This window comes from Cajanus cajan, chromosome 7 (assembly GCF_000230855.2).
Source record: "Cajanus cajan strain Asha chromosome 7, NIPB_CcT2T_4, whole genome shotgun sequence".
Lineage (NCBI taxonomy): Eukaryota > Viridiplantae > Streptophyta > Magnoliopsida > Fabales > Fabaceae > Cajanus > Cajanus cajan.
Genome location: NC_138523.1, coordinates 18959405 through 18975077, shown reverse-complemented (window position 1 = coordinate 18975077; position 15673 = coordinate 18959405). Strand labels below are relative to the sequence as shown.

At 35.6% G+C, this 15673-nt stretch overlaps 1 protein-coding gene across 1 annotated transcript; it reads right to left on the bottom strand.

Annotated features, from left to right (window-relative positions):
- Window positions 1–13012: 13012 nt before the first annotated feature.
- On the bottom strand, window positions 13013–13930 carry LOC145949882 (uncharacterized). Its single transcript, XM_083060784.1, has one exon. The coding sequence runs from the start codon at window positions 13928–13930 to the stop codon at window positions 13013–13015; it is 918 nt and encodes a 305-aa protein (XP_082916910.1).
- Between the last annotated feature and the right edge of the window lie 1743 nt (window positions 13931–15673).

Below are 15673 nucleotides of genomic sequence, written 5' to 3'. Positions count from 1 at the left end.
TTAAGTGATGATCTACTAAAAAGTAGATGCATCTTGTTAGTATAGATAATTCTAATTAATTCACAATTTCACATCTATATAAATTTTTAGATCCCTCTTATTTCGATGTGTCCAAGTTGTTACAATAACTAATCAAACAACTGAATCGACCCAGTAGCATACCTAGTTTTTAGTTCAGCCGATTAGGTTGAATCAGGTTTAATAACACTGATTTGAGCACAAATGATTTAACTTTTAGTGCACATACAACCTAAATTGTGACACTCTCTACCCCTCATGCCATAACACATATATAATGAAAATCGAATAACAATTCTTTAAAATTAAAACCACAACATGTTCAAGTAGAGAGTATCACATTCATAACTTGAGCAAAATAGCATATTTAATAGAAATAACAAAATGAATAAAACTAATATTTCCAAAATAATTTAACAATAATTGAATCCTAATCTAATCTTATTTGTGTTCTAATGTCGCATGTCCTATCAGAGCAAAATCCAACATTAATATCTAAGTCTCATCACCAATGTCCTTAGTCTCATGTTAGTGATCACTTTCACAACATCCAAAGGAAAATAACACAAAAAGAAAGGGAGTGAGAAATATCTCACTTTAGCTCACGGTGTAGAAATGCACACCTGATAGTCAAACACAAACAAGGCATACAAATGTACATAACATGGATAGGTTAGTAACAATATCACTATTCACTCATCCATGACATAATAATTAATTAATATATAACATTTCAATGCACATGTAATGGAAAAAGACTACTTAGTATCATGCATGTGGCATCAGTCAAACATTACATGATATATTATCGCTAGCAATACAGAGTAGTCTAAGAATACATGTTGTGTGAACGAAGGAATTTTAAAACCGTTTTCGCAAAGAGACTCTTTTTCGTCTAATAAAAATATTATTTAGAACACTTAAAAACTGTGCAAGGTTGGCTCAACAAAAGATTTTGCGTTTGAGAGTTTATCGTCTACACAAGGAAAATGTTTCTTAAAATAATAAGTTAAACAAGTGTATTTTCCGCTAAAGATAGTTGTAGTGAAGAATAAGCAGTGGACGAAATTTTCAGTATGATATATCAGCTAAAAAAAATTGCGTCTGAGAAATAGATAAATGGTGCAAAGAGTTTTATACTGGTTCGCTCGACCTGAGCTATGTCTAGTCTCCTTCAATCGAAGGGTTCCACTAATCACAACGGATTACAAGTATTATCAACCACTTCTGGTTTACCAACTTCACTCATCAGCGCTAGTATTCTTAAACCACTTCTGGTTCCCCAAGTATTATCAACCACTCCTGGTTCGCCAACTTCACTCGTTAATGCTAGTATTCTTAAACCACTCCTGCTTCCCCGAGTATTCTTTCAACTAGCCTCTTCAGGCTTTACAGCAGATAGATATTTTGAGTGTGTGTATAACTCTCACAAAGAGGATAGGATGGTTTCTACACTCGCTAAGGTAAGCAACCTTAGTTTCACAGAGATATGTGTTTTGAGTGTGTGTATTACTCTCACAGAGAGGATAAGATGGTTTCTATACTCGCTAAGATAAGCTATCTTAGATTTACACAAATATACAAGACTGTATAGGAAGAGATGTAAGTTCGCTTTAACGTTCATTTTTGCTTATTGCTCGTTGCTTCTCTTCTTTTTTCTTCTCTTGTTAGGTCTTGATATTTATAGCCTCATGATAAATCTGCCTGTTGTTTAAATTTGAAAGTGTCCGTTGGAGCGGAGCTTCCCGTTGGCATAGATAGTAGTTCGTTCATGGCCATATAGATCTTTCATTTAATGCATTTGTTCTTACATTAAATGTTTGCTTACTGTATCTATGTTACGTGAAGTCTTTTGTGTAGTTCGTTCACTTCTATTTCTGACTTCAATCATAACCTAGGTATTTCTATTCTCTCTTCGTCATTGTAGCTGTAGAGACATTGTATTTTTATGAAAAGTAAGTGTACTTTCTCTGACACACGCATGCTTTGACTTGTGGATACGCGCTTATCTATCTTTCTTCTTTCTTCTCACAAATTTGATGACTTCGTGTGCTCTTCTATGAGTGTAGATGATATTTGATATCTCTTGTTGTGAATAGTGGACTTCAGATGCTTTTTAGTATTCTTCGTCTATGTCTGGTAATGCATCTCAAATTTGAGTCTTCGTTTGAGAAGTAGACTTTGACTTTTCCTTCCATCTAATCAGTTGTGAAGATGGAAGACTTTAATTCTGTCTAGAGCGTTTCTTCGTCTTGTGTTATCCATTGTCTGATACTTTGTTGACCTTCTTCTAGTTTACCATTAAGCTTCATCTGATGTCTATACGGACTTTATCCGATGCTTAACCAACTTTTATCTTGTTCTTGATTTAGCCTTGTTTGATTTTGTTGGCCTTTCATCTGATACTTCAAGACTTTGCCTGGTAGTACTCCTTATCTTGTATTTGTTGTATTTTCGTCTGGCTTTTGATTATGCTTAGTCTTGATGCTTGATCAACCATCGTCTGATGTTTTGTACAACTCAACCAGGCTTCATTTGGTTTGACCATAGTATGTGTAATAACACGTACTTCATTTTTCAGTTTTGTCTGTTCTTATATTTATCTGAAACATTAACACACATGTTAGAAATAACAATATGTATTATATTTGTCATGTTCAAAACCTTGTTAGGAATTGCTTCGTCTGACTTAACAATCTCCCTCTTTTTTATGATGACTAATATAATCTATCAATTTGTTTCATATACAATATAACATACATACAAGTTTATGCATATCAAACAATTTATCAAGTTCATGCATTTCATATCATACATTAGAGCAATCATTAAGCATTTAAGGGTTTAGGGTTCTAAGGCTCTCCCCCTTAGTATATGCTCTCCCCCTCACTTGATTATCCCTTAGACAAGTTTGATAGATCTTTTCCTACTTCTCCCCCTTTGTAATTATAAAAAAGAAAGAGGTGTAGACAAAACAACAGTTTATTGTTCCTAGCCTATCTCTCATCCAGATGTATTTATCTTCTTGAAGGGGCTTGGTAAATATATCTGCTAGTTGTTCTTCTATTTTAACATATATTAGTTTGAAGGTTCCTTTTTGTACATTATCTCTAATGAAATGGTGTTTTATCTCTATGTGTTTAGTCCTATAATGCAAAACAGGATTTTTAGAGATGCTAATTGCAGCAATGTTATCACAAAGTACAGGAATACTATTCTCATAGATGTCGTAGTCCTCCAACTGATGTTTAATCCAAAGCAATTGCGTGAGGCACTATCCTGCGGCGATATACTCAACTTCGCAAGTCGATAAGGCAACCGTACTTTGCCTTTTGCTAGTCCATGATACTAAGCATCATCCAAGAAAATGACATCCTTCGCTAGTGTTTTTTCTCTCCCATTTGTCCCCTGCGTAATCTGCATCACAATATCCTAATAGAGAAAAATTATGGCTTCTATATAAGCTGATTCATAGGTTATTTGTTCCTTTAAGATATCTTAAAATACGTTTAACAGCTTGTAAGTGTATCTCCTTAGGTCTTACTTGAAATCTAGCGCAGACACAATGCTTTTAGTTCTTTCCTAAACAGGGTGTTGTCAATTTTACCTCTTATAAAATTGTTACTTATTAAAAAAGAGCTTAGTTTATCGTACCACGCTCGTGGTGCCTGTTTTAGTCCATACAATGCTTTGTTTAATTTGAAAACATGTGATGGTAGCAAGTCGTTTTCAAAACCAGGGGGTTGGCTTACATAAACCTCTTCTAAAATTGTTCCATTTAAAAATGCACTTTTAACGCCCATTTGATATAATTTCATGCCTATAAATGCAGCAAAAGCAAGCAATATTCTAATTGCCTCTATCCTAGCAACTGGTGCAAAAGTTTCGGTAAAGTCAATACCTTCTTGTTGTGAGTAGCCTTTTGCAACTAACCTGACTTTGTTCCTTACGACATTTCCTGATTCGTCTAGTTTGTTTCTGTACACCCATTTCATACCAATGATCGTTCTATCCTGATGAAAGAGGTTAGGAGGAGTGGAAGATGACTTCTCCTTGGCTCTCTTTATGCACGGATCTTCTTCAATGGAGGTTGACCACAAATTGAGGAACCAAAGAAAGAGGAGAACTCATAGGTAGGAAGGCCTAAGCCTTGAAGGAAGTATCCAAGCTCAAGCACTCAAGGGATTGCACACTTCAAAGAGAAGGAAACTAGGTTTTCCTAAGGAAATTTGAAGGCACTCTCTATGGCTCTCTCTTGGAATTTCGGTGACTCTTGAAGATGGCTGAATTCAATTCAGAAATCTCATATATTCAAAAGTGAATACAATAGGTGAAGGAATAGCTTAAGTAGCAACCGGTTTTGCACATTTTTGGGCGCCTAACTCAAAGGTGACATGTGGCGCCCAAAATTTGAATTCAAATATGAAATTTGAATTCAAATTTTGGCTCCCATGTGTTACTCCGAAATTTTAGGTACCTAATGTGCATCTAGGTCTGATTTGAGAGTCATTTAGGGTTAATTTGAGTGTCACATGTTCAGCCACCAATGGTGCAAAACATGTGACTCAAATGTAACTTAAATGGCTTCCAAATTAAACCTAGTTTAACCTAATTAGCCTACTTTAGTATTCCTTGTATTTTCCTATTCTAATGACCTAAATACATTGGTCCAACAATTACAATGGAAAGGAAAAATTACAAGAATGAAAATGAGCCCAATATTGGGTACCAAAAGCCCAAAGGCCCATGAAGTCCAAAACTAGGCCCAACAAGCCTAAAACCTAAAATGCTACTCTATGTGGTCCAAAATACAAGACCAAAATATATGATACCTATACTAACATGATGTATACAAAACATATGAAAATAGCTATAACAAAATATGGCCCATGAAAAGTTCAACTTGGGCCTTCCCAGGCCCATCAGGCCCATTGGGCCCTGACTAGCCCAAACCTTCATGTCTAGCCAACTCCTCCTGGATCTTTGAGTGTGTCACCTCTTGCATTCCCAAGTATGATTCCATCATCCCCTCCCTCTTGAAAAGGATTTGTCCTCAAATCTAGAGGATGCATGGAAGAAAAATTAGTACCTACATGTAAAACATGCAATGAATAAGAAATGACATGGTAAGAGAAAAGATCATGGATCCTAAGAGGAGTCCTACTATCTAACCTAACAAAGAAAGATAAAATATTAGACTCTCTAAAAAGAGAAATAGGCTCCTCTCCTAAGCATAACCTAGAAGTAAAACCTAAAAATGTGATAACACTATGACTAAGACAACGAAAAGAATGATTTTTAAACACTACAATATCTTGCCTAAAGTACCCTAAATGGTAACCTAGGCTTTTCCTAAAATATAAAGAAAAAACTACTAGAAAACGCCCTAAACAATTTTGGATTTGATTGTTTACTAGATACTCATAATCATATAAGCTATATTTATCTTGTAGGGAAGGAAACATATTAAGTTTAAAAGAGTAAAAACTTCCCATAAGATCAAACATAGAATATAGATTATTACAAGTTGTATCTACTAAATAATGTAAATCGAAAATTGGGTGCTTTATGAAATTCAAATAAATACTTCCTTCCTTGTGCACCTTCAAGGAAGTAGTATAAGGAGTAACACTAGGAATAGTCCACTCCTTCTTCACTATATCTCGAAGTTGAGAATTCTTTGCTTGAAATTTATTTTGTTCCTCATTCTCAACTTTAAGATTAGTGGCAGCATTAGGATAAGAGTCAAAACTTTTATGAATAAAGAGAGTTCTTTTCAAGTCTTTTTTGGTCATAAAATAACTCTCCTTAGTCACAAAGGTTTTAGTGGAATCCCCTTCTTCCACACTCTTTCCTTCTTTTCTTTCTTTATTTCTTTTTCTTTTCATTTTCCTTTGATCCTCAAACACTTGGGGTGGTGTTAAAGGATTAAAAACAATTTCCTTTTTTTTTTTATGAGTGAAGGTTATTTTGTTAGTAAGGCCATCATGTATAGTTTGTTTATCAAATTGCCATAGCCTACCAAGCAAAATATGACAAGCTTCCATAGGGATCACATCACATAGAACTTTGTCTTTATAATCCCCTATAGAAAACTTGACCTTCACTTGTTGATTCACCTCCAATTCCTCACCTTCATTGAGCCAATGAAGTTTATAAGGGTGTGGGTGAGGAATAGTGGTAAGGGCTAACTTGTTAACCAACCTTGTACTACAACAATTAGAACAAGAACCACTATCAACAATGAGAGAACAAGTTCTTTTGTAAACCAAACATCTTGTATGAAAGATGTTCTCTCTTTGAGATAGTGAAGTGGGACAAGGTTGACTTCCAAGAAGCCTTTTGATCATAAGAAGATCACCATCAACAGGATATAACTTTTCAATTTTAGGATCTTCCTCACTATTCTCACTATCACTTGAAGTGGTAGAACTAGATTCATCAATACTACTATAAATGTCTTGTCCTCTCAAAATCATGACCTTTTTAGTTGGACATTGAGAAGCTATATGGCCTCTCCCAAGACATTTAAAGCATTTGATGTCACTAGTTTTACTACTAGAAGTGACAACATTTTTATTTTTATCATTTTCTTTTTTTATTTCTTTTTCTTGACCCTTACTAGAGTTTGTAGAAGAGTCATGTTGACCCTCCCTCTTGTCTTCTTTCTTGATGTAAGAGCTAGTTTGAGTTTTGCCTTTGAAAGGATTTTTCCTCAAATTTTGTTGTTCCACCCTTATACAAAGTTGGACCAAATCATCAAGGTCCCTATAAGGGAGTAACTCAACCCTATCTCTCATGTCAAAATTGAGACCACTTAGAAATCTAGCAATGGTCAATCTTTCTTCTTCCCTTATCCCAGCCGTCATGAGATACAACTCCATTTTTTGTCTATATTCCTCTACACTCATGTTCTTTTGTTGGAGTCTTTGGAGCTTATCCATAAGCTCCCTACTATAATAAGAAGGAATGTGCCGTCTTCTCATAGCACTCCTCAATTCATTCCAATAAGTGATGGGAGGATCATTGTGAAGTCTTTTCTCTCTTTCCAAGGATGTCCACCAATACACGGCTTGTCCTTGGAAAGCTAGGGTGGCCAAAGGAACTTTTCTTTCCTCACCTACTTGATGACAAGTGAAGATTTGCTCCACTTTCATCTCCCAATCCAAGTAGGCGTCCACATTTTCTTTTCCATGAAAGTAAGGGAGATCAACCCTTGATTCCCTCACTTTGGGTTCCTTAATGACTTTCCTAGGTCTAGGTTGGTAGTATGCATCCATATTCAAACTACCATCATACTCTTGGCTTTGAGAGTCATTGGAACTCTTAGTGGAACTTTTTGAAGAACTTTTTGGACTTTTGTTTTTATGTATTTTTTTTAAAAGTTTTGCTTCTTGTTGCTTAATCTTTTGTATCTCTTCCTCTAAAGCAAGAAGTTGTACTTCTCTTTCAATCTTTTCTTTTTGTTTTTGAAGTACCTCTTCATGCTTCCAAAGTTTTAGTGCTTCAACCTCCTTGACAATTCTTTTAAAACTTTTAGGAGTATCAAAGTCACTACTACTTGGAGAATGATGACTCATGATTAAGCAATAAGAATGTTATATGCTATGCAAAAGATATAAAATATTTTTGATATTTTCTAGAAATGAAAATAGCACTTGGAAGTCTCAGTGTACAAGTTGCACTATCAAGGGAGGTGAGCTACAAAGAGCCACTTAATAACCAAGCCTTTTCAAGTGGAAATCACTAAACTCTTTTGTGGTACTTTTAATTCCCCAAAACTTTTCACAAATTTTTTTTTTGAATGCTTTTCACATTTGGTTTGTTTTTGAAGCTAACTAAACGTGAGCAAATAAATCTACACAATTCTAGATGTAATAAGGCAGCAAAGTAAACAAAATTAAAGTTCAAACACTTGAAGGAAGCAAGGATAATCAACTAGTCGGTTTGCCCTACGTGGAAGCTTGAAACATATGAAATTTCCAAGCCACTTCCACTAGTACTACACGTGAAAATGCTAACAAGGAGTTAGATATACCTGACCAGCTTCTTAATACTCCCTCCAAGCTTTACAAATTGGTTTAAAAATACAAGAGAGATTGCAAAATTTAAACTAGCCTAGAAAGCAATAAATGGCGGCTTTGGTAACCAATTAGTGACGGATTTGATGTTCAAATTTTCTAACACTTATTGAAGTGTTTAATCCGCCACTAATCCTTCAAATATGATGCTCCTGGACCTGCAAAAGAAACACAACAAAAGAGATTAATGGTGGCTGCCTCACAAGGTGAAAGGAATGGTCACTCAAGTGAAGGAAGTTTAGGAAAAGCTAGGTCACTAGATTAGGTCAAAATTTTGTAGTCTTAGTGTCCAAACTTTTCCTACTCTTTGTTGAGCAATGCTTGATCCTTGAGCAAGGATTTGAGGCCACTTCCAGCACAGGGAATTTAAGGAAAGAAAACAAGACAAGCAACAAAAGCACAATTTGAAAAGCTTATACCAAAATAAAGAGTAATATGTGTAAGACAAGACTCAAAGAGGTTCAACAAGTAAAACTAAAAATTAAGACTCCAAATAAAGCTAGCACACAGTTAGGAAGGTTCCTAGATAGGTACTAGAGTAGATGAACAAAACAAATTTTTTTTGAAAGCAATTGGATAAGTATAGAACAAATAGTAGTCAAAATAATAACAAGGAATCAAGTAGATTTTTCAGATTGTACACCTCTCGGCTTTTTCCTTTTAATTTGTTTTATATAATTTTTTTTATTCTTTCTTTTTCTAGATTCAAATTAAGATTCCAGAGAAGGTAATTGCCTTTTGTTTCAAATTTTTCTATGATTCCAAGCTATAGAAACCGAGACTACAAGTTAACCAAAAATTCAAGTGAAAATGATGAAACTAGTGCACTAGTTTTAGGTTTTGTATTTGGATTCCTTTTGTATTCTTTCTTTTTGAACTTTTTGAACCTTAGGCTCTGTTTTTGCCTCTGTTTTTCAGTCTCTTAACTCTTTTTTTTTTTTAAATTTGAATCCACAAAATTAGTGCACTAGAAATAGGGTTAAACACTTGAAATTTTTTTAGGTAACACAAATTTTTATAAGATTTTTCAATGGAAAGTGAATTGAAAACTTAAGTACACAATGGAAACCTAACTCTAAAGAAATTTGCTAGAACTAATAGCAAATTATGAACTCAAAAAGGTAAAAGGAAAAGCACATATAGGTAGGCAAAAGAGAAAGCAAAACCGAAAGAAACAAATGAACAATGCACTTAAAAGAGAAATTAGGTCAACATGCTATTCAAGGAGTTTTTGAACATATAAGGACTAAACAAACATTCTAAGACAAAACATAGATTCAAAACCAAAATCTAATGCAATGCATGGAGTCCAATCACGGACACATACTAGAATGGAGAAAACTCAGAAAATCAAAATAAGCACAAGCTAATAGGTCCTAAACATGTTGATTGTGGAAGAAAATTCAAAAACAATCAACCAATGGATCTATGGAACAAAAATGTGATTCAAAGCATATAGATCCAAAAAGAAACTCAATCAAGACAAGAGGAACACATTGAAAACAAATTTCATACACAAAAAGATGAAGCACTTATCTCCTTGAAGAACCTTGCTCTTGATACCAAAATTGATGGAAGAGGTTAGGAGGAGTGGAAGATGACTTCTCCTTAGCTCTCCTTATGCACGGATCTTCTTCAATGGAGGTTGACCACGAATTGAGGAACCAAAGAAATAGGAGAACTCGTAGGTAGGAAGGCCTAAGCCTTGAAGGAAGTATCCAAGCTCAAGCACTCAAGGGATTGCACACTTCAAAGAGAAGGAAACTAGGTTTTCCTAAGGAAATTTGAAGGCACTCTCTATGGCTCTCTCTTGGAATTTCGGTGACTCTTGAAGATGGCTGAATTCAATTCAGAAATCTCATATATTCAAAAGTGAATACAATAGGTGAAGGAATAGCTTAAGTAGCAACCGGTTTTGCACATTTTTGGGCGCCTAACTCAAAGGTGACATGTGGCGCCCAAAATTTGAATTCAAATTTGAAATTTGAATTCAAATTTTGGCTCCCATGTGTTACTCCGAAATTTTAGGTACCTAATGTGTATCTAGGTCTGATTTGAGAGTCATTTAGGGTTAATTTGAGTGTCACATGTTCAGCCACCAATGGTGCAAAACATGTGACTCAAATGTAACTTAAATGACTTCCAAATTAAACCTAGTTTAACCTAATTAGCCTACTTTAGTATTCCTTGTATTTTCCTATTCTAATGACCTAAATACATTGGTCCAGCAATTACAATGGAAAGGAAAAATTACAAGAATGAAAATGAGCCCAATATTGGGTACCAAAAGCCCAAAGGCCCATGAAGCCCAAAACTAGGCCCAACAAGCCTAAAACCTAAAATGCTACTCTATGTGGTCCAAAATACAAGACCAAAATATATGATACCTATACTAACATGATGTATACAAAACATATGAAAATAGCTATAACAAAATATGGCCCATGAAAAGTTCAACTTGGGCCTTCCCAGGCCCATCAGGCCCATTGGGCCCTGACTGGCCCAAACCTTCATGTCTAGCCAACTCCTCTTGGATCTTTGAGTGTGTCAGCTCTTGCATTCCCAAGTATGATTCCATCATATCCTTTGGTACTAGAACGAGTTTCCAGACATCATTTTTCTGGAATTGGTTGAGTTCTTCTTGCATGGCTTGAACCTAACTTTCGTCTAACAAAGCTTCGTCTGTGGTTATTGGTTCAACCTGGGACAACAGTGCAATTTGTGCATGTGTTTTGAATGAGCTCCTAGTCCTTACTGCATCCTTTGCTTGACCAATGATCTACTCTTGTGGATGATGAGTTTTCATCTGCTAGTTTCGATTGAGTGGTTCTCTTTCCTCTTTTTCATCCTGTTGAACTACAGTTTCTTCAGACTCAAGCTTCTTCGTCTGGTCTTTATTCACCTGCATGTTTTCAAAGAAATTTCCTAGCTTTGATATTTCTTTATCATGCTTGTTTTCATCAAACTTTACGTGAATAGCTTCCTCAATAGTTCTGGTTCTGTTGTTGAAGACTCTATAGGCTCTTGACCTTTCAGAGTATCCAAGTAGAATACCATCGTTGGTTTTTGAGTCAAATTTACCTAAATTATCTTTAGTGTTTAAAATGAAGCATTTGCATCCAAATGGATGAAAATACGAAATGTTGGGTGCTCATCCCTTCCACAATTCATAGGGAGTTTTCTTCAAAATAGGCCTAATATATATACTATTTTGAATGTAGTAGGAGGTATTAACTACTTCTGCCCATAAGTGTTTGGGGTTGAAAAATCAGTTAATAAAGTTATGGCCATTTCTTGTAAAGATCGATTCTTTCTCTCTACAACTCCATTTTGTTGTGGAGTTTTGGGTGTTGAAAAATTATGTTTAATTCCATTTTCTTCACAAAAAACTTGAAACTATTCATTTTCAAACTCTCCCCCATGATCTCTTCTTATAGATGCAATTGATATTCCTTTTTCGTTTTGAATCCTTTTACAAAATACATAAAATACCTTGAAGGACTCATCCTTGTGGGTTATGAACAATACTCATGTTCATCTGGTGTAGTCATCAACAATGACTAGTCTATATCGTTTACCACTAACAGATGCAGTCCTGGTGGGAATAGATCTATGTGGAGCAGTTCAAGGGGTCTTGAGGTGTATACATGATTTTTACTTTCGAATGAACTCTTAATTTGTTTCTTCTTTTGATATGCTTCACATAAACTACTCGTCTAGTAGACAAAACTCTGTAGACCTCTTACGAGGTTATGCTTTTCATCTTTGAGATTAATCTCAAGCTTGCATGACCAAGCTTCTTGTCTCAAAGCCACTAGTTTTCATATGAGACTAGACAATCAACATTTTGATGTTCTAGCTCATTAAGCATTATTTTATACAAGTTGTTACATCTGTTAGTCGTAAATAATATGGATGAATCAATTTAACTAACAATACATTTTTTTTTTTGAAGGATACTTCATAACCACTGTCACACAATTGGCTTATGCTTAGCAAGTTATGTGTTAATCCTTTAACATATAAGACATTATCAATGGAAATAGAGGAGCTGATACCTATTTTACCTATCCCCATGATTTGTCCTTTCTTCCCTCCGCCGAATGTGACTTGGCCTCCTTTCTTAGATTTAAGGTCTAGTAACATAGACCTTTCACCCGTCATATGTCGCGAGCAACCACTATCCAAGTACCATGAATGGACACTTCTTTTCTTTGTTAAATAGATCTGCGACAGGTATTATTTCAGTCTTTGGTACCCAAATGGATTTGGGTCCATGAGTGTTAGCGTTTGAGGTTTTGGAATACCTCTTCTTGTGCATGTGACTGCACTTGAACGTAGAATGTCCATGCTTCCCATAAGTAGAACATGCAGATGTACTTGATTTATTTTCAGGTTTAGGTTCAACATATCCTATTCCTGATTTATCATCGCTGCTCCTAGAGTATTTTAAAATTTGTTCAAGATTCTTAGTTCCTAGGGTGAAATTTGATAAATCTGATTTTAGTAAATCAATCTCTTTGTTAAGCATGTTTAATTCTTCTGAAGTTGTATTACATTTTTCAAAACCTTTTTATGACTTTTTCAATAATTTTTCATTTTCATTCTTAAGTAAAAGGTTTTCCTCAAGTAATTCAGAAATCCTTTTCTTCTGTTCTTTATAAGCTGTAGAAATTTTTACCGGATCAGACATAAGTTGATTATATGCATGCTGAAGAGATTTAAAGTCAGATTTACTAACCTCTTCATCATCAAATTCCAATGATGAGTCTATGTCTGCCATGAGACATATATTTGCTTCTTCATCATCTTCAGACGATGACGTGTCTAAATCTTCCCAGGTGGCCATCATGGCCTTCTTCTTTTTGTGAAAGGTCGGCTTCTTCTTTTTTTTTCTCCTTCTCTTTCTCCAGTTATGGACATTCTATTTTGTAATGTCCTAGTTTCTTGCATTGAAAGCATACTAGTTGTGCCTTATCTCTTGGAGTTCTATTGAATTTTCTCCATCGTGACCCTCCTTTTTTCTTCATCATAGAGTGGATCCTTCTTGATAAGAAGCATATCTCGTTGTCTGAATCACATGTTTCTTCACCACAGCTCTCATTAGACGCTTCTTCCGCCTTTAAGGCTTTTGAAGATGATGGTGTAGATTTTGTCTTTTGCACATTCAGTGCAATGGACTTGTGTTTTCTTCCAGCGTCATCTTCTTGTAGCTCCAGCTCATGGACTTTGAGTAGCCCTATGAGTTCTTCCAACGAGAGCTTTTCGAGGTTCTTGGACGCTTTTAAGGTTATAACCTGTGGTCTCCACTTCCTGGGTAAACTATGAAGCAGCTTGTTAATGTGATCAAAATTATCATAAGTTCTACCAAGAAAAGAGAGTTCATTTACAATAGTTTGGAATCTTCCAAACATAGTTTGGATAGACTCGTTCTCTTCCATTTCAAAGAGTTCATACTTACGAGCCAACAAGCTTAGCTTGTTGCATTTTACCTCCAATGATCCCTCATAGGTTAGAGCTAGGGTATCCCACATCTGCTTGGCACTCTTGAAGCTATGTACTTTGGTGTACTTTTCCTCAAACAGAGCACACATGAGTGCATTTCGGGCTTTGGAGTTCAACACGAATCTTTGTTTTTGTTCTTCATTCCAACGTGCTTTAGGTATCTCCTTACCAGCCTCGTCAAGTGGAATGTAGTCTCCTTGTTCTACGACATCCCAGATGTCTATATGACATGCGTCAAAGAATGGGATCATTCTTTGTTTCCAGTAGTCGTACTTTGTTCCTCTAAAGAGAGGTGGGCGGTTCACAGCCTGTCCTTCATTTTCCATCGATCGTTATGTTACCCTGCAGTGTTAGATGCTCAACCCAAGGGGTCAAGCTTTGTTACCAATTCAAGTTAGCGGAAAAAACACACAAAAGGGGGTTGAATGTGTGTGTGAACGAAGGAATTTTAAAATCATTTTCGCAAAAAGACTCTTTTTTGTCTAATAAAAATATTATTTAGAACACTTAAAACCTGTGCAAGGTTGGCTCAACAAAAGATTTTGCGTTTGAGAGTTTATCGTCTGCACAAGGAAAATATTTCTTAAAATAATAAGTTAAGCAAATGTATTTTCTGTCTGAAGATAGTTGCAGTGAAGATTAAGCAGTGGACAAAATTTTCAGTATGATATATCAGCTAAAAAAAATTACGTCTGAGAAATAGATAAAAGGTGCAAAGAGTTTTATACTGGTTCGCTCAACCTAAGCTACGTCCAGTCTACTTCAACCGAAGGGTTCCACTAATCACAACAGATTACAAGTATTATCAACCACTTCTGATTCGACAACTTCACTCGTCAGCGCTAGTATTCTTAAACCACTTCTGGTTCATCAAGTATTATCAACCACTCATGGTTCGCCAACTTCACTCATCAGCACTAGTATTCTTAAACCACTTTTGGTTCCCCAAGTATTCTTTCAACTAGCCTCTTTAGGCTTACAACAGATAGATGTTTTAAGTGTGTGTATAGTGTGAGAGGATAGAATGGTTTCTACACTCGTTAAGGTATGCAACCTTAGTTTTACAGAGATATGTGTTTTGAGTGTGTGTATTACTCTCACAAAGAGGATATGATGGTTTCTACACTCGCTAAGATAAACTATCTTAGATTTACACAAATATACAAGATTGTACAGGAAGAGATGTAAGTTCATTTTAACGTTCGCTTTTGCTTATTGCTCGTTGCTTCTCTTCTTCTTTCTTCTCTTGTTAAGTCTTGATATTTATAGTCTCGTGATAAATTTGCCCGTTGATTAAGTTTGAAAGTGTTCGTTGGAGCGGAGCTTCCCATTGGCGTAGATAGTAGTTCATTCATGGCCATATAGATCTTTCATTTAATGCATTTGTTCTTGCATTAAATGTTTGCTTACTAAATCTGTGTTACGTGAAGTCTTTTGTGTAGTTAATTCACTTCTATTTCTGACATCAATCATAACCTAGGTATTTCTGTTCTCTCTCCGTCATTGTAGCTGCAGAGGTGTTGTCTTTTTCTGAAAAGTAGGTGTACTTTTTCTGACACACGCATGCTTTGACTTGTGGATACGCGCTTGTCTATCTTTCTTCTTTCTTCTCACAAATTTTATGACTTTGTGTGCTCTTTTTTGAGTGTAGACGATATTTGATATCTCTTGTTGTGAATAGTGGACTTCAGACGCTTTTCAGTATTCTTCGTCTGTGTCTGGTAATGCATCTCAAATTTGAGTCTTCGTTTGAGAAGTAGACTTTGACTTTTCCTTCTGTCTGGTCAATTGTGAAGATGGAAGACTTTAATTCCGTCTAGAACGTTTCTTCGTCTTGTGTTATCCATTGTCTGATACTTTGTTGACCTTTGTCTGGTTGACCATTAAGCTTCATCTGATGTTTGTACGGACTTCATCCGGTGCTTAACCAACTTTTGTCTTGTTCTTGATTTAGCCTTATTTGATACTTGTTTTGGCCTTTCGTATGATACTTCAAGACTTTGCCTAGTAGTACGCCTTGTCTTGTATTTGTTGTATTTTCATCTGGCTTTTGATCATGCTTAGTCTTG